This window comes from Podarcis melisellensis, assembly GCF_964234715.1.
Source record: "Podarcis melisellensis genome assembly, chromosome: 4".
Lineage (NCBI taxonomy): Eukaryota > Metazoa > Chordata > Lepidosauria > Squamata > Lacertidae > Podarcis > Podarcis melisellensis.
Genome location: NC_138531.1, coordinates 67199924 through 67225014, shown reverse-complemented (window position 1 = coordinate 67225014; position 25091 = coordinate 67199924). Strand labels below are relative to the sequence as shown.

Genomic DNA, 25091 nt, shown 5'->3' with positions numbered 1-25091 from the left:
ATGAAGTCAAACTGCTGGAGAGTTACAGTGCCTGCTGTGGCTGAAGAAACATACAGGAGAGACATGTTTTATTGCAGATGAAGGTGTCCAGTTTTGCTGCTACAGGTGTACCATGGTGTTTCATCTTTAAGAGCTCCACCCATCAGTCATTTCTCCTCTGGCCACTGCTGCAGATACAAGACCTGACTGCCTATTTCCAGTTTTTACTAGGGGTGGGAAACTTCAAGCCCATGGAAATAATTCAGCTCTCCAAGCTTCTCCATCTGGCTCTCAGGACTTGCTCCAGGCCACACTTCTCCCCAGCGACACACCTCACCTGACCTGCTTCACAACCTCCCCAGGTGTTTTTACCAGGCTGGAATTTGTCCTTGAACTCTGATCATGCTTCTGGTTTGCCTGGACAGAGGATAGAGATGGTTATGTGTAGAAACTAGCTTACTATACAAAGTTTGTTGTTTAGTCGTTTAGTCGTGTCCGACTCTTCGTGACCCCATGGACCAGAGCACACCAGGCACTCCTGTCTTCCACTGCCTCCTGCAGTTTAGTCAAACTCATGCTGGTAGCTTCAAGAACACTGTCCAACCATCTCGTCCTCTGTCGCCCCCTTCTCCTTGTGCCATCAATCTTTCCCAACGTCAGGGTCTTTTCCAGGGAGTCTTCTCTTCTCATGAGGTGGCCAAAGTATTGGATCAGCTTCAGGATCTGTCCTTCCAGTGAGCACTCAGGGCTGATTTCCTTCAGAATGGATAGGTTTGATCTTCTTACAAAGTTAGAATTTTCAATTCTTGCTTCCCTCCCTGGTTTATACACCCGCATGAATGCAACTTCAATGGATGACTTGCAGATGTGAAAGATTACTCACAAGTTGAAACACATCGTCTGATCTCACCTCAAGTGCAATACTCTTCAGTGGAAAGGTCTGCCAGATTCAGGTGCCAGTGTCATAGTGCTGAGAAAGCAAATAATAGTTCATACATAAGTGCAAGTCTAAAATACCGTAATGAATGCTCTGCAAGGGCTAGACGTCAGTGGCAATTTAGAACATGCTCATCTCATGATATGATTGGAGGCCAGATATGTTCTCTAGGACTTCTTTCCCCCTCATGTCACTATTCTGAGGGTTTATCCACACCTCTACTTGCCCAGACCACATTCCCCATGGAAAACCTGCTGTTTATCTCTTAATTGGAGCGAACATCAATCAGGTTTTCTCTGGACTGATGTTCAGTATGATTTAGCACTGAAGAGTGGATTTTCTGAGGGAAAGTGTTGAGGCAAAGGCAAAACAGCCCAGATCCGTGCCTAGAAAGCATGGGGCAAGTGGGAAACAGTACGGACATGTGCTTTCTAGGCATAGGACAAGCAGAAGTGTGGATGAGCTGCAGTTCGGGATAAATGAAGTATCACTTCTGCAGAAAGTGACCTCAGCTCAGAGGGCTGCCAGGATTTGCAGACAACAAAGAGCTGCTGGGAAAGAAGAAAATAGAAGCATGCTTGGGGGAATACCAAGTTCTACAGAAATACACAAAAAAGGAAAAAAAAACATAAAACATCAGCCAGCAAAAATCAAACAAATGGCCCAGCAATAACGGAGCATATTCAATAGCCACATAATGTAGATTGTTAGTTGGAAAAGAAAGTGGGGAGATGGGAAGTAGAGTACTCTGCTTGAAAAGAATTACTGGCTGGAGAAGGCACCGACATTTTGTTGCAGGTCCCACTTGCTGGCGTTTCATTTATGCCATTTTTTGGACTAGTTACAGTCTTGTGTTAATAGAATCTGAGCCATCCTGAGTCTCTAAAATAGGGCAGAGAAGAAGTATGACCACATGGATCCTAATACAGTGGTACCTCGGGTTACATACGCTTCAGGTTACATACTCCGGTAACCCAGAAATAGTACCTCGGGTTAAGAACTTTGCTTCAGGATGAGAACAGAAATTGTGCTCTGGCGGCGCGGCGGCAGCATGAGGCCCCATCAGCTAAAATGGTGCTTCAGATTAAGAACAGTTTCAGGTTAAGAACGGACCTCTGGAATGAATTGTTCTTAACCCAAGGTACCACTTTATGTGGTTGTTTTACACATTTATGAACCACATTCCCGCTACAGCAGGACACAAGACAAAGTACACCTATTACTCTGGTGTAAAGTAAAATGAGTTAACTTGGGCTGCGCACATACATCATATATTTACAGCACATGACTTCCCCCAAAGAATCTTGGGAGCTGTAGTTTGCGATGGTTGCTGGGAACTGTAGCTGTGTGAGGGGTAGACTACAAATCCCAAGAGAAGCAATATGCTTTAAACATGTTTCAAATTTATGGTGTGTATTATTACCCTTCACTACCTTCAGGGGGAATGCCCTACTATTAAACCGTCAAGAGAGGAACCGCTTTACTACCTCTCCTGCTTGAAAGTCCACAACACAGCACAGTGAAGAATACCAACAAATGCCAGTAAAATGTTGCGATTCTGATCTCATCATACCATCAAAGCATGCTAGCATGCCAAAGATGCACAGGGCAACTATGCTATAGATTAGATAACCTTGGGTTTTAGTATGTTCATAATAGGCTTTTATTTTAACTAAATTGTTGATAGATTTTCTTTTTCTATTTGGGGTGGGGCGAGGTTAAGAATAGCATCATTCCAGAAGCAGATTTTTTTATTTTTTTAAAAAAACCCTATATCATTTAAATACCCCTCCCCCCAGTGTCCTGTAAACAAAGAAGCCAAGAAGTTCTACTCAAAAGGGTAAAGTGTGTGCAAGGTTTTCAGACTTTTAAATACGTCCCTCAACCGTAACCATGCTGTAACAAAATACCCTCTGTGTTCTTAATTACTGTTCTCGGTTCACTTGGTTTTGTTGCAAGGATGTAAGCATTTTAAAAGGGTCAGTAAGTTCCTTTGATTTCACTCAGGCTATTTCAGTCATTGTCCGAGTTGCTCATTACAGCTGATATTCTTTCCCCTCCCTTTGTTTTAAGAAATGTTGGTGCGCATGCTGTAAAGCGCTGCTATCAAAGTTTTTGCATGAATAGCATTGGGGTTTGTCTCATTTGTCCATTTTCAAAGGAGATGCTATCTCACCCGAGATTCCTTTTGTGTAAACCTGATCTCATCTGCCCCGTTTGGAAAAGAAAGAGTTACAGTCAGGGTGGCTTATTTTCCTTCCCACCTACTACCTGAACCACAGGTGCTTAGCCGGGAGGCTGTTTAGTCATATAGCAAAGGAGAACCAAGGACAACAATAAGAGGGAAAGGCATTGTTTCCCCTGAGGTTCAAAATACAAAAGCCCTAGTTGCTTCTAGGATTTTGATATGTAGAACGGCAGAACAAACCAGGGAAGCATCATCATGAGGTCTTTCCCATCCAGGCGCCTCTCTGTTATATACAGCATACCTACTCCTTGCAACTCACAGTTTCTCTCTGGACTGGTAAGAAATTGCAATTCGGTTTCCTAACACGCTTGCAAATTGCTCATGAATAATGCAACGATTAATTCGCTTGTCAGCTGAGCAAAGGCAGAATCATTTTCCTCGATTTGCTTTCCGATTTCTTCCTTCCTTCCTTCTTGAACAGGGTCTGCCTTTTCATCACAGCCAGGCTTCACAAGAAGATATTGCGAGTCGAAAGCATTCTTTTGGCCAAAAAGTGCATTTTCATTTCTGGAAAAAATGTCTTTTACAAACGTTACCTGTGATTTCCTTGACTGTCACTGTGATTCTGCTGGTGCTGTACTATATGTTATGTAAGTGTCAATATTGCAAGCTTTTAATTTCTATAAGCATGTAAAGGTTGACTTCATTGCTTTTCAAGCAGGTTAATGTCAAAACTATTTTTAATGGGTTTTTATTTAGTTCCAGGTTGCCAATGATGTATCGTGTTTATGACAAATATTCATAACCAACTAGTTTTGGCACACTATGAGAATCTTGTGTTTTTTGTCTTTTTGTCCTAAACTCATTAGATAGTGGTCCCAATACAACAAAAAGGAATCTATGAGTTGAAATTATTATTATTATTATTATTATTATTATTATTATTATTATTATTATTATTATTTGTAGCCCCCTCCATCTGACTGGATTGTCCCAGCCACTCTGGGTGGCTTTTCTTTAACAAATCTGCTTTCCACTAATGCAAAAAGTTGATGCATTGGAGGAACACTCTGTACTCAGGATCTATGGTTTGCAAATATTGCTAATTCTACACTATCTGCAAAGCCAAATCATTTAAAAGTGTTGCCCCTTGGGTATAAATTTAGCTTGAACCTTTTAAAAAAATGGTTAGAAAACATACAGATAAAAATCAATAACATTTCAAAGTTAAGCATTTGCATAGTGTGTGTAAGAAAGTCCTACATACACCTTCTTGATCATTTGAGAATATTATGAGCAGGCACTGACAAAAGTCAGAGTCATCCAATAGTTGTGTCTTCAATTGAATCCAGTGAAAGTGGATTTCCATTTGAATACGGAAGATCATCAGATAGTATTTTTTGAATAAAATTTTGTAGTTGACTTTGATTTGATGTTGTGTATTAAAAGGAAGGGTCTTACTATTAATACAGAAGTTATGCCTTTTTAAGCAACCTCCCACCCCCCCACCCGCAGCACGAACTAACCTGTTTTTGTTTTGTTAATATTTCCCCTCCCTTCTTTTCAGCTCCTGCATTCTCTTTCATCTACATTGGTGGAAGTCTAGAAATTCCTAACTTGACCTACACAAGTGACCTAATGCACCCCAAATCGCATACGTTTATATTGCAAGCTGAAGCTGTCCAGAATTGTGTGAGTTTGCTTATGGAAAATATAAAGGACTACATTTTGGTTCAAATTTCATTTGATAGGTTTTGTACTTGGGATATGCTGCTGATGAAACTAGACCTGCTGAGGCACGGTTAAGGGACATGCACCTATCTTTTTTTGAGTTGCCTTAAAGAGAGGATTGTGGTGGCTTGATCAAAATTGAAGACCATTACCAATGTCAGTCTTCCCACTGAGCATGCCGAGACAACCTGGTACGGGCAGCACTTTTCACACCCACCCAAAAAGTGGTCAATTTGTATTTTTGCTGTTGAACAAGGGTGCCACTTTGACGTTATGCTTCAGGAACTGAACTATCTTAAGCTTTCTAGAATTAGAAAAACACACTCTCTGGTCCATTTCCTGTAAGCAGAGTTGTGTCTTCTTTGGCTTTGCACAGTAGATATTTCATATATATCCTCTGCCTACTCAGAAATAGTCCCCACTGAGTTAAATACAACTTAGCCCCTAGTAAGCTTGTATATGATTGCCACCTTAGTGCATTTCTTTGTGGAGATTTTTGGACAATTAGTTTATATTTAAAGCAAACCCCTTTTCAAATTCCCTCTTCCAGCACAACAATACTTGCTTTCTTGCACTTCTCTCCCAAGTTTACTCTATTTGCGAGATCAATACACTTTTCTAGCTCCGTGCTAACAGAAGGCTTGAAAATACAAAGCATCTCTCTGTTAGCCTGCATTTCCCAACTGAATTCACCAGGTACCTCAAAGCTGCTTTGTGCATGGGTTGCATGAGTGGCCCATGACCTGATTAGAAGCCAGAAATGACAGAGATCTTAAATAGTCTAAATCAATACTGATTGTTGTCATTCAATAACTACTATTTCATGAAGAATCAGTATCATGCTGCCTTGTAAAAAATGAATCGACCAGTGCTGTCTACCTACTTATTTGTGCTAGACATAAAACAATGGCAAGAAAATGTTTTTGTTACTTGGAACACTTTTTAAAAACTGTATATTTTACAGACTTTTTCTTGTTCTTTATATGTAGTTTTCTAATCATTTAACTCTCAGTTTCCAGAATTGTATGGATCTTCCGCCTTAGGGAATTATTATTTGACATCTGTTATTACTGCTTTTAGGTAAGTACCAGAATTTCAAAAACCCCTTTTCAGACTGTAGGCATTTGTTGTCTTTTCTATTCATGTTTTCAAGAATCAGAAGATAATAATATTAAGTAGAGGATCTCATTAGCCATTTAGTCTTATTCCAGTTCAGATTAGAGTTTGGCTGGAATTCTAAATAAACTTCCCATTCCATCTCAGATGAATCATGAGCCTTTTTGAACTAGTCTAAGCAGGGGAAGTGAATGTGAAGGTCAGTGGATGGTTAGCACTGGTCTAAGACTATTTGCTGCCCAAGTCAAAGAACATATACAAAAGCAATGAAACTTAGTTCATTGCAGCTCATTTCTGCCATTGCTGCATACACAATATACCTTTTAAACACATTCAAAAGACATTTCCCACCTCAATATGAGCATTATGCCTCATGAGATGAATGAGGCTGAGAGACAGTGACTTGGGCTGGGTACACATTACCAGCTTAAAGTGAAGCTAGGTTGCTCTTTTTCTCTGTTTGGATCAAAGCTGATTTTGTTTGTTTGTTTGTTTGTTTGAGGTGGAAGATGGATATCAGAGAATAGTATTTCATAGGAAATTGCAGGATACCGAAGGATTGTGGCTAAAATGGTGTTTATACAGCTTCCCAAACCAATGGTGGGAGCACACTAGATGCAGAATAGACAGGAACTGGTCTACAGTCATGTATAATGCCACATAAATATTGTGCAACTGAGGTTAAATGTGAACCAAGGACTTCCCAGTTCACCAGCTCCTTGCAGATGTGCATAGCCACATTGTTAGTGGTTGCATTTCACCCTTAGTTTATGGTGAAGTGCAGGATCTGAATAGTAAACAACCATCTTCACGTGAGCAGGAATCTCCCTAGGGAGGGAAAAAAAAAGACGTCTCTGTGAGCACGGATTGATTGGTGCTTGTAGTTTGAATGTGTGACCCCATTTAACTCACAAACATTTCCCTATGTGCTGCAAATCTGCCCTGATACCCTTGAGCACAGGCAGAGAGGAACAAGACACCCCTCTCCAAGCCGATGCTCTTCTTCAATCTTATTTTGTCATCTTCCCCCAGTGAAGGAAAGAGTGGCCTTCGAGCTTATTACTGGAGTACATTTTGGGCCCCTCAAGATATGGTTCTTTCTATTCAAAATCTGTCTTCGACGAAGCAAAAGCAAATACTCAGTAAACGGGCGCCTGCAACTGAAAACAGCACGGCTGAAGTATATTCTTTGGAGGAGGATTTTGATGTTATTACCATGGAGCTCTTTGGTAACATTATTTTTTATATTCTTTAGAAGTTCCAATAATTCATAGGAATGCATATGTCACGAATTTTGAGGATTCTTCATCATTTTTAGTTTCAGATTCTATGGACTATGATGTGACATGGAAAGCAGGTAAGAGCTATGTTTGTCCCCATGTTGCTCTAGCACAACTTTCTTTTGTTTCATCAGTGCTTGCTCTTAAGTTGAACCTAAAGGATTCAGTGAATAAGAGGAACATCTCCAGCTGAAGAGTCATGGAAATGAACAGGGTTGCTCAAGGCCACCTTTGCACTCCTATGCAACTCATTTTCATTCCAAGGCTGCTTCTGCAGAAAAAAAGTATTGCACTCTGAGTCAGTTGCAACTATTGTCTGCAAAGATGGACAGACCTATTCGTTTCAGCTCTCCACATTTCTGCAGCAATCTGCCACTTTAAAAAATCTTTGCGAAATCTTCATGAAAATTCACCAGCCCTTTAGCATGACATGAATTTATCCTAATAAACACATTTTTGCATCCAGTGTTGACTAATATACATATTTATGCAAGCAATTTTCCCTTACAAAACCCTTTTTTGTATGTTATGTTCACTAATAAAGATATTTTGCATAGATGCTCCCCTAACAGATGCCAGAGAGAGAGAGAGAGAGTTCAGATGGAAAACTGGACTGCAAAATTTTGAAAAGTGAGAATGTTGAAGGATAGTTGTGTTTTGGTTCACCCTGAGGTTTGAGAAATGCAAATTATGTAGTTCCTTGTTAAAATGCAAACAAAATCAAATTTCTTCTGCATCCCTATTTTCAGCTTATAAAAATGAATCCAGACTATTTAAGCATTTCCAAAGGGCCTTCTCCTAATCTTCTAAATCTGGGACTGTAATCCATTCAAAGTTTCTCAGTAGATGGTGTTATAACATTGGCAAACTGAAGTCTGTGTATGGATCCCTATGTTGCCAAAATAGCACTATCCATGCATAAGAGGGAGGGATAATAATCATACAACAGGCGGAGAAGGGACATAAGGAGAACTGAACCCCAAAATGAGCACTGAGCTGATTGACAGTTATGTGTACTTGTGACTGAAAACTGAGGAAAAGGGGGAATGGAATGGACTATCTTAGAAGAGGACATGGCTGGCTGGAGAGCTCCACACCGCAGCATTTTTCTTACAGGCCCCACTTATGCATAATTGGCCAATTTAAATCAATGTTGCACTCTCAAAATGTGAGGTATGTGGAGTTATTTGCTTATTTTATAAAGGCTGTATAAGAACTTGCTAGAGACATGTGGAAGAGAGTGGTGGTGGCGGCAGCAGCTGGCCAGCTCCTGTATCTTGAAGTAGTAAACAGAGCACACACAGGCTTTGTCCACAGCTTTAGGTGAACAAGCAGATGGGGAAAATGAGGGCAGCAAGACCAGTACTGTTCCCTCCCTCCATGTATTGCTACGCCCACAGATGTCATCTGAGTAGGATCTCTGGAAGGGGCCAGAAGCCTTGATCTCTGCTCCAGCCCTTCACCAAAAATAAGAACAAAAATCTCCCTCTCTTTGGGGAATTGCTTCTGTGCCTTGAAGCATGCTGCTCAAAGATTATGGCATGATAACAGCAGATCAGTTCTGAGCTGTTTTGTCCCTACAATATGACTGTAATTAATGGGATGATATGTGAGAAGAACCGTAATTGTTTAGTCCTGCTGGCTGGGCCACAATATGGTCTTAACCTCTGGATAAAGTAAAAAGAAGAAGACCGATATGCTGACATGGTTTATGGATCTGAGAAATTTTGAGCTGGCTTGACTTAGTGGACTAACAATTAAACTGTTCGCCTCAACAGCTGTGGACAAGTCAGTCATGATTCCTCATCCGCACAATGGGTATGGTGAAGCTCACAATGATCTTTTTAATGCCGGAAGAGTTAGATATTATACAAATGATGTTTGCTGCATTTACCTTAAGGATACAGCTGTAGTCGAGAGTAAGCCCCATAGACCTCAGTAAGATTTCTAAACAATTGTGCTTAAGATAGTGCTGTAAGAAAGAGGAATTGTCTTCAACTGTGTGCTCTACTTAAGCTGATGTGTTTCCCCTGCTTTTTCCAATAGTTGATGCACTTAGAGCTGCTTTGCATTCAATTATCTGGTGAAAGGTGCTGGCTTGGTACAGAGAAATTCAAGTCTTCTAGCCACTAATCAGGTGCCCAGTGTAGATCCTTTTTCATCTCCTTTGTGCCTCCGCCTTGTCCCAAAGGAGGACAACTTCATGGGGTGAGAGCATAGCACAGAGTTGTCTCATAATGTATTCAGTTCTTGTCTGATGTGATGGACAAGCCTGCCTTTTGTGGCGTAGACAACTGGTTCCTGGGATCTGGGCCGACAGGGTCTGGATTCATTTCTCTGCTTTTCTGCTTTTCAGCCACTGATCTATTTTGGTTTTGTCTACCAGTGGCCTTTGACCTCTATGCAAAGCCTGGTAATAATAGGACCTTAACACTGATGAATCCTAAGAGACCTTTTTATCAGTGGAGGCTGCGAGTTCCATCGGACCACGTTGTGAGACTAGTGGTTGTTCCCTTGCATAGTGTGACTCCTGGGAGCTGTGCATCTCACAGGCTATCCGCATATGACTTCCTTCTCCCTCTGCAAAACAAGATCATTACAAGGTAAGAGCATTTTAAAAGTTTGCTCCATGCTGGAGATCTAATGAGGTTGAGGGTACGTTTTATCATATGTGGTGGACTTGTAAAAGAGTATTGGGAAATGATATATAATGAACTGGGGGGAAATGTTTAAAAGCACCTTTCAAAAAACAAAAACAAAACAGAGTCCTTTTTGTTGGGGATAAATTCCCAGGTGTCAAAAAAGACTATTTATGTATGCTAGCCTCAAAATGGAAAATGAGTGAGGTCCCAACCAAAGAAGAATGCCAATTTAAACTGATGGAATACGCATAGCTTGCAGTTTTAACATATAGAGAACAAGAAGAATGTATGTTTAAAGAAGACTGGAAAATGTTTACAGTATACATGGATGAAAACTGTGTTCATTTAAAAATGCTGGTGGCTTTAAGATAAATCCAACAGTGTAAATAAGTTTTGATGGATGTAGCAATGGATTACAGAATGGTTTAGTTTATGTAAAATATGCAGGGATGTAAGCTATGTGAAGAGACACGGGTGGCGCTGTGGGTTAAACCACAGAGCCTAGGAGTTGCTGATCAGAAGGTCGCAGTTCGAATCCCCGCAATGGGGTGAGCTCCTGTTGCTCGGTCCCTTCTCCTGCCAACCTAGCAGTTCGAAAGCACGTCAACGTGCAAGTAGATAAATAGGTACCGCTCCGGTGGGAAGGTAAACGGCGTTTCTGTGTGCTGCTCTGGTTCGCCAGAAGCGGCTTAGTCATGCGGGCCACATGACCCAAAAGCTGTACGCCGGCTCCCTCAGCCAATAAAGCGAGATGAGCACCGCAACCCCAGAGTCGGCCCCTTTACCTTAGAGGTATGCGAAATGAACCGTGGAAAAAGAAGGGAAGTCATTGGTTTAAGGTTGTTTAAATGAATATTTTGAAATGTAAATTAGAAAATGTAATAAAAATTATATAAATAAAAATTAAAAGTTTGCTCCATAGACACAAAGCAGTGCTCTCTCTCTCTCTCTCTCTCTCTCTCTCTCTCTCTCTCTCTCTCTCTCTCTCTCATTACATGGGATAGAGCACCCTGTGTCCCAAGGCCCCTTGGGTGGTACGTATAGTAGTGGAAGAGACTTTCTGCTCTCCAAATCAGCTTTGTAATCTGCCTGGATGTATTTCAGATGGTGTGGGTCGTCCGGGGCCTGGACGTCCCCAGTTATACGTTTAACTTCATCGAGTAATGTCATGTTGGTCACATTCTCATTGGACCGAAGAAAAGAGAGCAATATATTGAATGCATATTTTCAAGCAGTTCCTAAAATTGGTATGTAGTTGCCAGACGCCAAGCATTGTTTGTGAACAACCTTTGATGGCTCACATGTAGTTGTGTTATATTTGAAATATTTATGTGGCTTTAAAATGGGGAATAAGACATGGATTCAAGGATTATTTTGACCTGACTCTATAATAATATTAGGGTTCTCTAAGACTGACATGGGTTGCATGAAACAATCCACTTTTTGGCTGTATTGAATGACTCGTGATTCAAGTGACTTGGGACAGTAGCTCTCTCAAGTTCACAATGGCATTTAGAAGAGTGAGCCAAGTGATGAAAGATGCTTTGGGGGGAATACTAATTCTGTCACCCTTCTTATTACAAAGGTATACAAATCTGTTGCAAATTTTTCTCAAAGTGGATGGTGGCAAACTGAGTTCCCTCCGCATATCATCACTGTGAAAGCATATTCTCTGAGCAGCAAAACAACCAGCTTCTGAAAGTCAGTGAAGGGGGTTCCAAATGTCACTTGTTGTATGATGCATAGGGGGAAATAAGTGAATCATCGTACTTTGTATGTGTTTTCCCTTGCACAATGAGAAAGGAAGAACCCCTTTGGCCCAGCAGAGTAGAGAGAGTTATTTCTATGCCATTCTTTCTTTCCTGAGGGAAAAGCCAGATGATCTATTAGCTCCACAACTGTGCACTTAGATGCAGGTTTTTAAAATCAGGTTGCCCACGCAGAACACCTGATCTATATTTGGTGGTGGTGGTGAATTTAATACTACCCACCTATAGTAATTCTTTTTTGCTCCACCACCTCGTACCAGCTACTTGCATATGAAAAAAACAACCTCCCATTCACTTGAAGAAGAGCTTTTCCCATGCTTTCCATAACAAGAGATGAGCAGTTCTTCAGAATAATAATGTTTTGTTTTATTTTCTCCTTAGTATGTGGTGGTCGATACATCTCTTGGAATGGGACTGTAATTTCTCCATACTACCCAAGTTACTATCCACCGAATATTGACTGCCACTGGATTATTAGAGTATGTACTCTTAGAAGTAACAGGGAACTTTTTAATGAAAATCTTTTAAAAACTTTATTCCCCCCCCCCAAAAATAAGCTCTTCTAAAACAAGGAGACCAGAAAAACAGAAGGAAATAATTTTAAATGAAATGACAGATCTTACATACATGTGATTATCGTTTGTGTGGTGAGGAGAAATAGGCATTATATCAGCCTAATATGGATTTTGGATTGTTATAACATTGTGTCCTAATCTTCCTTGAAGAGACTAGGGTAGCATTCACGATCCTACTGCACTCTCTATTGTAGTCAACTCACATCTTGCACACGTGTAACGTATGCGATCACAGCTTTACGCTCTTGGAAGCTGGCCAGCTGCAACTGGACAAATGAAACACACGCAAGGTGGAGAGCTTAAAAGTTCTCAGAGTTTCTTACCAGGCTCAGGGAAGGTCTCACACAGGCTCTGGAGGCCCTTGTGGGATCTCTCTGGGCCATCTGAGATATCACTACATTTTGCGAAGCCCCACAGAGCCCATGTAAGATTTCCCCAGAGCCTGGTAAGCAAGGCAGAGTGCTTAAAAGTACCATATTGGCCTGAATATAAGCCTCACTTTTCCCTTCCCCCAAATTCCGACCATGAAAAATTAAAGTGTGGCTTATATTCGTGATCTTACAGTATGCAGTCAGGAGCGCGGCAAAGCGGCGCCCACCCCACATGTAGTCCCCCATCCTCTCCCCCAAGGCCGGGAAGGGAGAGAACGAGGGAGGGGAAAGGCCGCCAGCAATACAGTGCAGTTCTCACCTCCCTGCCCAGTATGCCCAGGAGCAGCGAGGAATGGAGCAGCTTATATTCGGGTATTTTTTCTTTCCCCCCTCCAATTTTAAAGGTGTGGCTTATATTTGGGTGCGGCTTATATTCAGGCCAATATGGTACTTTTTACAGTGGGAAAACTGGGGCACATAAACACCTTGCAATCTCATGCTCATTGGAAGAAGGGGGTTTGTTTCCCTTATCATCCAGCCTATGTTCAGTTGGGGGGGAGGATGTCGGAATCTCTGCTACGACCAAGCTACTCCTCTGGTTGAGCCCTCTGGAATCTCCTCCGATGATGATTAATGACCTGAGCCTTTGATAAGGCTCCAGGCACGTTCCCCATTCACCAGAGTATCCAAAACAGCAGAAGGGATGAGAAATATGAGCTACATTGCTAGGCTTTATTTCTCACTACGCAGACAGAAAAGAAATATACATGCTCTCTCTGTGAAAGCAGAGAGCAACTGAAGAACAAAGGAACAAGAAACCGGTAACATCACATCCGTCTCCCAACAGAAACCAACAGGGGAGAGGGTATGTTCCAGGTATGTGTGTAATGGATCCCATTCTATAATCTACGGTAGAGAACCTGTGGTCCCCTGGATGTTGGTAGACTCCAATTTCCATCAGTCCCAGCCAACTTGAGCAGTGCTTAGGAATTATGGGAACTGTAGTCCAACAATATCTGGATGGCCACACAAGTTTCCCATACCTTCTATGCCCACTTCCCTGGGTGTACCACTGAACTTGGTAGGACTTACATCTCAGTAGACCAGACAGGATCGCACTGTTCATGTGTTTAGGACCAAGAGGCAGGTTGTTTTTAAGTATTAAAAGTACAATAAATGTTCTTCCCCGTGCTTTTTATTTTTTTAAATGCTTTTTTATATCTTAGGCACCACTGCCTGGCTATAGATTGCTGCTAAAAATTCTTGTAATACAAGTTCAGGAACCATCCCTTGGATCCAATAGATGTGATAAAGATTGGTTGGAAATTGATGGAATTAGGTGAGCTACAACCTTTTCTGCTACTTTTCTTGAAACAACTCTGTTGACATCCATAGGTGAAGAGTCGTTTCTGGTTATAGATAATTAAAAAAGGAAAGGGTCGTAAGTAAAATTAGAATAATAAAATTTGAAAAACTGACCACATTTTGCCACAATGTAGGGTTGCCATATTTTTAAGAGCAAAAAAGAGGACGCTATGATGACTAAATACCCCTACTATATGTAGGTTATAGAAGCTGTGATATATTGCTGAGGGGGGCAGGAGAAGAGAAGACCATTCATTATGTCTATGTCACATCCAGCAAGTATAGCCGGAGACATTTTGGCAAATTAAAAAAATCTACCCAGACAGAAATTATGCCCCTGAAAAAGAGGATGTGTATTGGAAAATGAGGACACATGGCAACCCTACCACAATAGGACCAAATTTCAACTGACTCTGAGTGGTTTAACAGACACCCCCTCTTACTTCTGAAAAATGGAGCTCTGTGAGGAGAACAGGGGTCCCCTAACAACTCTCAGCACCCTTAACAAAGTACAGTTCCTAAAATACTTTGGGGGAAGCCATGAATGATAAAAGTGGCATGATACTGCTTTAAATGTATAGCACAGATGAGTCCTTAATCTGGACTGGAATTCTGAAAAATGAGAACTGTCACACAATCTTGAGTCATGAGAAGTTGTCAAAACGACAAGTTATGATGAATGCAATTAAAGAGGAGCAGTCCTGTGCTGCCTGTGATGGAAGCTGAGAGACCATAGGATGCTATGGACATCCCTTTCCACAGAAAGCTCCACTGCTATTACTCTTCCACTGTCAGTGAGCTGAAGGCAGCAGGAAGAAAAAGGGACGCCTTGGGTCCAAAGACCTCCTGGTTTCTCCATCACCTTCTCACTGCCTCGCCAATCCAAGGAAAGAACTGTGCCAGCCTTGGAGATGGGGTATTTATTTTCCCTTCCATTGACCCTACTTCTACACCGTCCACTATAGAATCTCTCCACCACCATCTTATGGTTGCTCCGCTTGGTTGCAATCCTATACTTACTGACCTGGGAGTCCCATCGAATTCCATGAGGCTTACATCTGAGTAAGCATGCACTGTAGAATCGCACTGTAAATACACTCTTTGATTAGTTCTATTATAGTGATGTATTATATATCTGTAATTTTGTTGTGTTTTATTCATATCAGATATTGTAAACCTATTGGGGAAGGCAGCAGGGTCAAGGAATATGGCTATTCAGTGGCCATCCATTTCCATTCAGATGAACTGGTCACACACAGGGGTTTTTATATTGAATTCAGAGCTTTCAGCCACACAGACCGTAAGTGGACACAGATGTACGAAGTATTAATAGCATTATCATGGTCATTTACTGATTGAGTATGAACACATTTCTTCTAGCTTGTCCCAAATGTGCCTCCTTCACACCTATGTCTATCCCTATTATGAAGCAGGAGGAGTCAGCAGATCTGAGGCTACAATTGAAAGTTCAACAAATGTTTGATTTTTTGGTTTGCTAGAAAAATGCTTACCCCTAATGATTGGTATACATGTGGGTTGAGGGCTTGTGAATAAACAAATAGTCAAGGTCATCCAATGAGCTTCATGGCTGCATGAGGGTTTGAACTCCGGTCACCCAGGTCCTACAGGTCCAACACCCTAACCACTATACCACACTGGATCTCAATGGGTTGGTATCTCTGTGGGTAATGGAGGACTGTTTGGTTGCCTGTAGAAAGACATGGGCAGTGTGATGAATGACTTAAAAATGGCTGTTATCAACAAGATACTATTCCATTCCCAACCATTCCCTCTCTCCTAGTGGCAGACCAAAAGTCTGTATTGGGTTACTAACCTGTTTGAAAATATAGTGTAGTCATTAGTCATCCATCCCATATAAGAAATTGCACTGAAACTGTCTCCAATGACTGTTATGTTCCTTGTGCTGACTCATACCCTTCAGGGAAGGATAAATAATAAATGCTTGGCCAGCCATACCAATAAGTTCAGTGGAGTGCTCCTCATTCACCAACAAAGGTGTCTAAACTAGGGACCTCACCAGCATTCATAACCTTTCTGTGACTCCATGTCAGTGGTCATGCCACCAAACATTGTCTAGCTGGTACATATTTTAGGTGCAGAGACAAAGGTGGGACACTCTGTAGCTAAAATCATTGCTGTCTTCTGCTTTGGTTAAGAGATGGATGGTGTCAGAGTAGTCTCACTTGGAGATATGGGATTCCTACCTGGATCTATCAATGTGTATGCCCTGTATCTAGTTGCAGCAGTGGAAATGGGATTCATGAAATCTGTCACCATCCCTGACCATTGGTGATGTTAGCTGGGCTTATGGGAACTGTAGTTCAGCAACAGGCACCACACGATCCCTTGTCTCAGGTTCTGAGATACTGTAAGATCACAGTTACCTTGTTAGTGCTTATATGCTTCTGGTAGAGTGCTGCTATTGGCTGCAAAATTAGCCAGAACCTCTAGCCTCTGCTGAGTCTATAGGAGCATGCTGGGAAGAGATGGGGAAAGTCTAAGGGGTATGTCCATTGCCATTTGACTTTGGTCCTCTGGTACAAGGTTAAAGCTATTCTAATATGTTTTCCCCTGTCACCAAAGCGGGTTTGGGACAAATCTTATCCTACTCAGCTGTCATAACAGTACAGAATTTTACTCTGTGACTCAGTGTCATTATGCTTATCTATGGTAGTCTGATATTTTTCAATTCTTTCAGCTTGTCCTAGGCAATTTAAATGTTCCGACAAAACATGTGTCTCTTTAAACAGTAGATGTGATGGGTGGAAAGACTGCGCCGATGGAAGTGATGAGGTAAACTGTGGTGAGTTCATCGTGAGCTAATTAGAATATTGTAAATATAGCTTGGTAAGGTATTGGCTGGAAAGAAAATAGCTTGCAGGGTTGATTGGTTGGTTGGTTTTAAACAATCAAACAGTTTAAAAATTTTATTACATAAATAAAAAAAATCAGAGCCATTAAGCATATAGAGCTTCAATATCATTACAGGTCATCAGACCCTTCCCTAACCCATTCGTTTATTAAAAATACCTTTCATTTTGTGAAGTGTTTTAACAGCTCAGTCAAGAATTGAGATTCGTTTCATATAAAGAACTTTGAATAGCAAACTAAGCAGTGGTGATGCTAAAGAAAGTAAATTTTCCTGGTCTACTGCATGAGAAGACCATGTTTTATTGGGACATATTCTTATTTCATATTGGTTTAATAGTACTTCCTAGTTCTCAGTCCAGGATTTGGACTTGTTTCAGGTGGGACTAGGTCTCTCTAACTGAATTCTAAGGTTGTCAACAATTCCCAGTGTCTATCTTAAAAGAAGCAACGGCAGTGGATATGTGCTTTCTGGGGACATCTGCTGTTGAATGAAACACCACAGTCTTGATGATAAAATTCTTCCCTAGGTTGCAATCCCGTGAAGTCTAATTGTGGTAATGGGAAGTGTAAACACCATTCCAGGCCTTGTAAAGGAGATGGCAGCTGTGAAAGTGAGAGTGATGAGGAGGAAGACAATTGCGGTAAGAACAACATAAACAAATTTTAGACTGGGAATTACGAAAATGCCAGCAACGTAGGGCGTTCTTGCATCATTTTCTCATGGTTATGTTGATATGCCCCATGCTCTTATTTGTTGCAGGAACAGTTGGCAGGGAGGGATGCTGCCACCCATCTGGTCTACCATCAGTGGTATCACTAGTGTTTATGGGAGAAAGAGGGGGAGGAGCAAAGCAGGGGTGAGGCACACTAGCAGAGCTAATCCAGTGCTCTCACTGGTGCATCTGCACAATGTTGACCTCTCTGCTGCTGCATCCCTCCCTCTCTCAGTAAGCACTAAGAATGCCACTGATGGGATGCCAGGTGCAGTGCACTGCCCCTTCCTGACAGCTCTTTCTGATTTATCTTATGCTTGCTTAATGCAATATGTCTAAAACATACATTATATTTGTTCCCACCACACAGGAAAAAACCCCATTTGTGTGCTTTTTCTGAAGACTAATATTCATACTTTTAAAATTATTAAATGCATGGGTACCCAAAGATGTTGCAAGGATGTTTTTTAACAGTCTGTTTTTTAAATCTCCACAATAAGACATTTTGTCCAGGATAAGCACAAAACATCTTTTAGACATGGCAGTGAAAGCAATGAAATAGTGACTGCCTGAGAGTAGTAGCTCAAGAATACTGAAGAACGTGTTCTGCAAATGGGGAAAAGTTTAAACATTGTGAACTGTTGTTTTACTTAATCAAAAAGTTTACGTAAGGGCAAACAATTGCCAAGCAGAAAATTCTTGCCGAAACCTTTTTTAAAAGAAAACTAGCTCCCCTGTGCACTTTAGCCACACAAACAGACTGTGCGCACACAGAAGTGTGCGTTGTTTACTGGGCACAAGGTTTCAGAATCAGATCTGAATATCTTTACATTAAACAGCTTTTCCAGTGGCAAAATGGAACTTTTGGCATGTGGAAGTCAAGGATAGAAAACAGATGTTCTTAGACTGCAACTTCAGACAACCTCAGACAGCATGGCCAATGCTAATAGATAATGGAAGTTGAAGTTTCAACAACATCTGGAGAGCACCAACATTTGGATAGCCCTGGTCTAGGTTATCGAACATATTGCCAAGACACCTATGAAATTATACATTTAGCTCAGTCAGTAGAGCCTGAGACTCTTAATCTCAGGAATGTGCGTTTCAGTTCCACGTTGGGCAAAAGATTCCAGCATTGCAGGGAGTTGGACTAGATGACTGTCATTGTCCCTTCCAACTCTACAGCTTTGTGATTCTATGTATTTTTAGAAAATGCATTGCTTTAATTATGCTGCATGACCTATGAGGCAGCACCATGAAATGCATCATTGCTATGTTTCTCATCTGTCACTGTATTCTTTCAGCCTATAGAAGCTGCTCACAGCATGCATATAAATGTCTAAATGGAAAGTGTCCAATAAAGCAAAACCCAGAGTGTGATGGAATAAGAGACTGTGCAGATGGATCTGATGAAATGAACTGTGGTAAGTCAATAATGAGTGAACAATGAAGTGAACTGAAATGTGTCTGTGTATTTCAGATCAGGACTATGTACACACTAATGTGCACATGGAGCTCCTAGGTACCCATTATCTAGGAATATGGTACTTTTTCATCAGTGACATAGCTGCTATATTATCTCTTTGCTCTATGCTCTGTCCTGATGGCCCAGGCCTACACTGGAGCTCAAAATCTGTCCAGTACAGTAAGGAGAAGAGGTTCTCATATAGTAATTCCTAAGGGTTGTAGTTTAGGGAGATTGAGAAGAAGAAAGGGTGCCGTTACCATGTCTCACTCCAGTTGCTATCAATCTCTCTTACAGGCCACAAGCTCTACCACGTGTGTACTTCCCTACATCTCCTCCCTGACCATTATACTGAGGTTCTCATCATTCACAGAGGCCTTACATCAGAGATAGCCAACATGGTGTCTTTGAAATGTTCTTGGACTACATTTCCCATCAGCCCCAGCTACCATGACCAAATAACCTTATTTCAAATCAATTGAACAGGAAAACTTTATCTGAAATAAAAAACCAGTGCCTTGCTCCAATGATACATTGAAGGCACAGGAGAAATCCCCTGCATTGATGGGGGAAAGGAGCTCTAGGAGTTGTCATAACATTTCTCATCATTTAATTGGAAGGAGTAGCTCTATGTGTTCAAAGGGATATGTTGACATGTGTGATTTCTCTGCTGAAGTAAGAATCGGTGAAGTGTGAGAGCGTTGCATCCACTGCAAGTCACACATAGCTCTGAATTAGGGTTTATCCTTAAAGACCTACATTGGCCCCCATTATGTTTCCGAGCACAATTCAAAGTGTTGGTGCTAACCATTAAAGCCCTAAACGGCCTCGGTCCAGTATACCTGAAGGAGCATCTCCACCCCCATCATTCTGCCCGGACGCTGAGGTCCAGTGCCGAGGGCCTTCTGGCGGTTCCCTCATTGCAAGAAGTGAGGTTACAGGGAGCCAGGCACAGGGCCTTCTCAGTAGTGGTGCCCGCCCTGTGGAACGCCCTCCCAGCAGATGTCAAGGCAATAAACAACTATCAGACTTTTCTAAGACATTTGAAAGCAGCCCTGTTTATGGAAGTTTTTAATGTTTAAAGTTTTATTCTGTTTTTAGTCCTCTGTTGGGAGCCACCCAGGGTGGCTGAGGAAACCCAGCCAGATGGGCAGGGTATAAATAAAAAATAACAATTTATAAAGCTAGTTCCTCAATAAGGAGTGGATAACTTCTGGGTTTCCAGATGTTGCTGAACAACCACTCCCATTACAGGAGCAGACTTCAAGCGGTGCCCTGTGTGTGGTGAATATTTAGTTCTCCCTGCCTCTCATCTTCCATTCTGCTCAATTCACTACATCCTACTTGTGCTGCCCTGTGACACCCCCTAGGCTCTGGGCGTAGTGTGTCAAAACCAGTCATGCTGCCCTCAATGCCCTCTGCCCATCATCCTTGACCATTGACCATGCTGGCTGGAAGTGACAGGAGTAAGAAGTCAACATCTGGAAGGCTTCAGGAACCTAACCCTGTCACAAACCCTTTACATGAAAGATAGATGTCCCAATATATTTAGTAGGTCTTTTGTCCATGTATGTGCAATTGCACTTCTAGGGTGCAAATCTAAGCAGATTTACCAAAGAAAATCTAGTTAAACTAAATGGGACTTGTGCACTAGAAAGTCTGTTCAGGATTGCAGTGCATGACTGGTAGAGTATTTTGTTTTTACATACATAACCTCCATATGTATTTCATTTTTTTATTAGCATGTGGAAGGAGTCAGGTAAAAAGACCCAGAATTGTTGGTGGTGAAGATGCAAAGTATGGAAAGTGGCCTTGGCAAGCCAGCTTGCAGCTAAAAACATATGGCCATATATGTGGTGCATCTATTATTTCAAATAGTTGGCTGGTATCTGCTGCCCATTGCTTTCAGGACTCCGATTCGATAAGGTACGCATTATATAATGTGAAGCATTCATTACTGATAAATAATCACTAGGGGCGTACAGTAGCCACAAGATTTGCCTTCTATGTCTGTAGCACTTGGAGGCAGCCCAGTGTGTTTCAGATCCTCTCTGTGTTGTTCTGATTAGAATCTTTATTTCCAGATTTAATTTTTGCAATGTGCTCTAAGTGGGGCTACCCTTGAAGACGGTTTGAAAACTGTGACCTGGTCCAGAATGCAGCAGAGCACAGTTGCTGGTGGTTGTTCATGGCTCGACACCATACAACTTAACCATCTTGATTTAAGGAGGAATTGCAGAAATCACAGAAACCAGCTTCTTATTGGATCCTGGAGTGTCCCCTTTTTTGGTCCGGTGCTCTGGCACTTGTCAGCTGGCTCTTGCAAGAGCTCGGGACCAACCCCCCCCCCAGCATTACAATTTGGATCACCTGGATGTTGGAGGCTATGCAAAACCCATTTCATCAGTCTTGAAAGTGCCAGTGCAGTATGGAGCCTAATTAAAGGTGGTAACACCGACATATACACAACTTGGGTCCCAAATATTTGAATGAGTGCCTTTTCTTGCGTCAAGCTGCCTGGTGTTAAAATCAACAGGAGAGGCCATGTTGACAGTATCGCTGCTTTCCCTGGACCGAGAGATGAAGATACAGAAGAGGGCCTTCTCTGTGGTGACCTAGGTTGTGGAATGACCCCTCCCCAAAAGTGTATTTTGTGATAGCTTGAGGGTTGTTTTTTTTAAAAAAAAATGATTGATCAAGATCTAGGCCTTGGGCTGAATGGAGCCTTCCTTCCTGCTGGATTGGTGAACTGTGCTGTTGCCCGCTTTGGTTATTTTCTTAGTTTTGTTGTTTTATTTTATGATTTTATTAGAACTTGTATGTGTTTTATGTGGAGTTTTTGGGGGGTGGTTTGTTTTGTTTTTTTTAGTAACCTGCCTTCTGAGCAATTTGGTGAAGGCTGAGCTATAAATACAAATAATAAAATGAATAAATTATGCAATTCCCATTCAAATGAATGAGACCCGTATAAGAAGAGCACATGGAAAACTGCACGTTTTGTTGTTTTTCAGATACTCTATAGCATCTGGCTGGACAGCATATATGGGTATAAAGGTCATTAACAGAAATAATGATAATCACATAGCGATGAGATCGATCAAAAGGATCATTGTTCACCCACATTATGACCAATATATCTCAGACTATGACATTGCCCTGTTGGAAATGGAGTCACCAGTATTCTTCAATGAGCTGGTACAGCCCATATGTTTACCAAGCAGTCGTAGACTATTAATTTATGGAACTGTCTGCTATGTAACTGGCTGGGGAGCCGTAAAAGAAAATAGTATGTTCATTTCTGGATATGTTTATTGCAAATGCCAAGCATCCTAATATATTGTACCTTTTTGTGGATTGTAAATGTGAGCCACTTTGGGATCCATCCTTGGCTAAAAAGTGGAGTATAATGAATGTAATAAATAAATAACATTAATAGTACTTAAGGTATATGGCTTAGCTCAATTGGATATCACTTGTGGCAATTCTAAATACATATCCTCAGTGACTAATGATGGAACTCTTTGATTTTAGTTTATTCTTAGAGGATAGTAAACTTAAGAAGCCACTAGGAAGGTAATATGCTTAGATTTGGAAATGTTCAATTAGATTAACCTTTATTCAGTTTAATTCACCATGTGCTGTGCCAATCGTTTTTTATTCTGGGAACATATAGGCAAGGAAAAGTTAAAAGATCTAAGGCAGATCTTGATTATTATTTTTTTCACCTCTCACTTTGCAATCAGAACCATCATACTCAACCCATACAATGTTTCTGTTGTTGTAGGTGAACTTGCAAAAACACTGCAAGAAGCAAAGGTGAAAATAATTGATCAGAGTGTTTGCAACAAGCTTTATGACGATCTGATTACTTCTCGGATGCTGTGTGCTGGGAACCTTAATGGTGGCATTGACGCATGTCAGGTAAAGTGGAAAATGATTGTGAAAAGTGACACTGATTTGTACATCAGTCCTTTCAAAATTATTTTTTCCAGGAATGTTTTCTTATTCCCATAGAAAAAAAGACATTAGACATCTCTGGGTTGGATCCAGACTTAGTCAGAGTAGACCCACTGAGTTTATTTTGAAAATTAGGTAGGATAGAAGTTTTTTAAATAAACGTAACCACAATGATATCAATGGGAGTAAGTTAGTAGCAACTAACTTAAGTCCCATTGATTTCAATGGGCCTACTCCAAGCATTAGAAAATTATCTGAGGTGTCCATTAAAGATTCTTTAAATATTATGTTCTTAACTTTTAATTTCAAGAATACTTGCATTTGAATCCTAAATGAGTACCAATTTGTACTGGCATATGCCTTCTTGAGCCATATCAACCTCAACCTCATTCCTTTCTGCCTTTGATGTTGGAGTAAAATAAAATAATATCTGAGGCACATGCAACATACACCTACATATTAACCTAATCTCCCGGATCTCTGAGGCTATGTTGAAGCAGGCTTCCTCATGGTGACTCTCTTCCCAATCCTGGCTCAAGTCGTGTACCTGTAAAAGCATATTGTCTAGACTGCAGTAGTATGTTAGTTGGGAATCAGACACATTGTGCCAAACAGTGTTAACAACAACACTAATCACAGGAGTTCAAGCATTCATTTAACCAGTCACACCCATCAGGGAACAAGTATCATCTAACACCATGTGAACCTGATAGACAATATATCGTCAGACCACAATTACACATGGTGACTTGCGGGTTTTGGGAATGACTGTATAAGAATTGATAAAACAGCACAAATGTGAAAGTGTGTATCATATCACAATCCTAACTGCAAATATGCATTAGTTATGCAATGAAGCAAAAAGTGAGGCTTCTGTCCTTCCTTTTAGGGTGACTCTGGGGGTCCGTTAGCCTGTTTAGGAAGAGGGAACAGATGGTACCTTACAGGCATTGTCAGCTGGGGTGAAGGATGTGCTCGACGGAATCGCCCTGGCGTTTACACCAAGATCACACCACTTTATGACTGGATTCGTCAATACACAAAATGACAGATGAGTTCTGGAGAAAGCCAAAAGTATGCGCACATTCTTATTGATGAACCAAACAGGATTTATACTATGATAAAGGAGAGACATTACAGATATATTTTGTATGGGCATATGGAATGTATATAAAATTTTAGCAGGCAAAAATCAGTGAATGTTTCCCACTGCAAAGGGCAATATGAACGCAACCACAAGGTTTATTTCACTGTCTTTGTTGATTTTCTTGGTGTTCCATCAACAGGGATGGATAAATGGAGTAGCACATTTGATCACTATCTGCCTGCAAGTATTTTGATGCACCTTCTGCTTTGCATTAGCTTTGATCTTGCTTTTGATGATTTGCTGTTAAGAGGCATGCAGGCTTTCTTTTTCCCTGACAACAAAAATTGTCTGTTTCTGAGATGTATGAAGACCTTTGGAAGATACCAAATATGCTGAAAATAAAGGATGCTTTAATTTTTGGGATGGGTGTTAGAGACTGATGAAGCTTCAATTTCCCTTCTCTGTCAGTTTCCAGAAGGTGGTTGTGTTGGTTGGCTGCAGCAAAAACATCAAAAACCCTTGCAGCGTTTTAAAGGTTAACAAGTATAAAGTTTCACAGATAATATCCCACTTCATCAGATACATGAAGTGTTATCCTGAGTTACAAGTCTATAGATACTAATTGTTGGAAGAAGAAGGGGATTATAAACAGTGAGGCCAAAGGTAAATGAAATGCAGAAATGCAATGGTGAGTTATTTTAATAAGTTACCACTGTCTGTTCTTCCTACATTTCATTTTCTTCTGAAGCCACTGTGGATTTACACCTGTTACCTAGGCTAACATTTTGATACAGTGAAGAAGTGGGCTGTTAGCCTACAAATGTTTATACCATAGTAAAATGGTTGGTCTTCAAGGTGCCACAAGATTCTTCACTCTTTCAGAATTCCTGGTATTATTTTGCTCTTCTCAGTGGACTTTTTAACCATCTATTCACCCACCCATCATCAACTCCTGGTAATATGAGTGTTAGGTTAGACAATGAATTGTATAGGACCTTTAGCTAACTGTGTAACAAGACAAAAA

General features: G+C 41.0%; 2 protein-coding genes across 2 annotated transcripts in view; one reads left to right on the top strand and one right to left on the bottom strand.

Moving 5' to 3' along the window:
• The window catches only part of LOC309368472 (uncharacterized protein), a 67649-nt gene that overhangs the window by 18620 nt on the left and 23938 nt on the right, over positions 1-25091 (bottom strand). The gene's annotated exons all lie outside the window — the stretch shown is intronic.
• On the top strand, positions 3240-25074 carry LOC309368407 (suppressor of tumorigenicity 14 protein-like). Its single transcript, XM_081908422.1, has 18 exons — positions 3240-3440; positions 3586-3754; positions 4672-4796; positions 5848-5915; positions 6984-7180; positions 7270-7308; positions 9618-9834; positions 10978-11120; positions 12024-12121; positions 13815-13927; positions 15120-15253; positions 16673-16777; positions 17373-17486; positions 18863-18982; positions 20766-20949; positions 22035-22309; positions 22808-22944; positions 23870-25074. The coding sequence occupies exons 1-18, from the start codon at positions 3360-3362 to the stop codon at positions 24026-24028; spliced, it is 2478 nt and encodes an 825-aa protein (XP_081764548.1). The 5' UTR covers positions 3240-3359; the 3' UTR covers positions 24029-25074.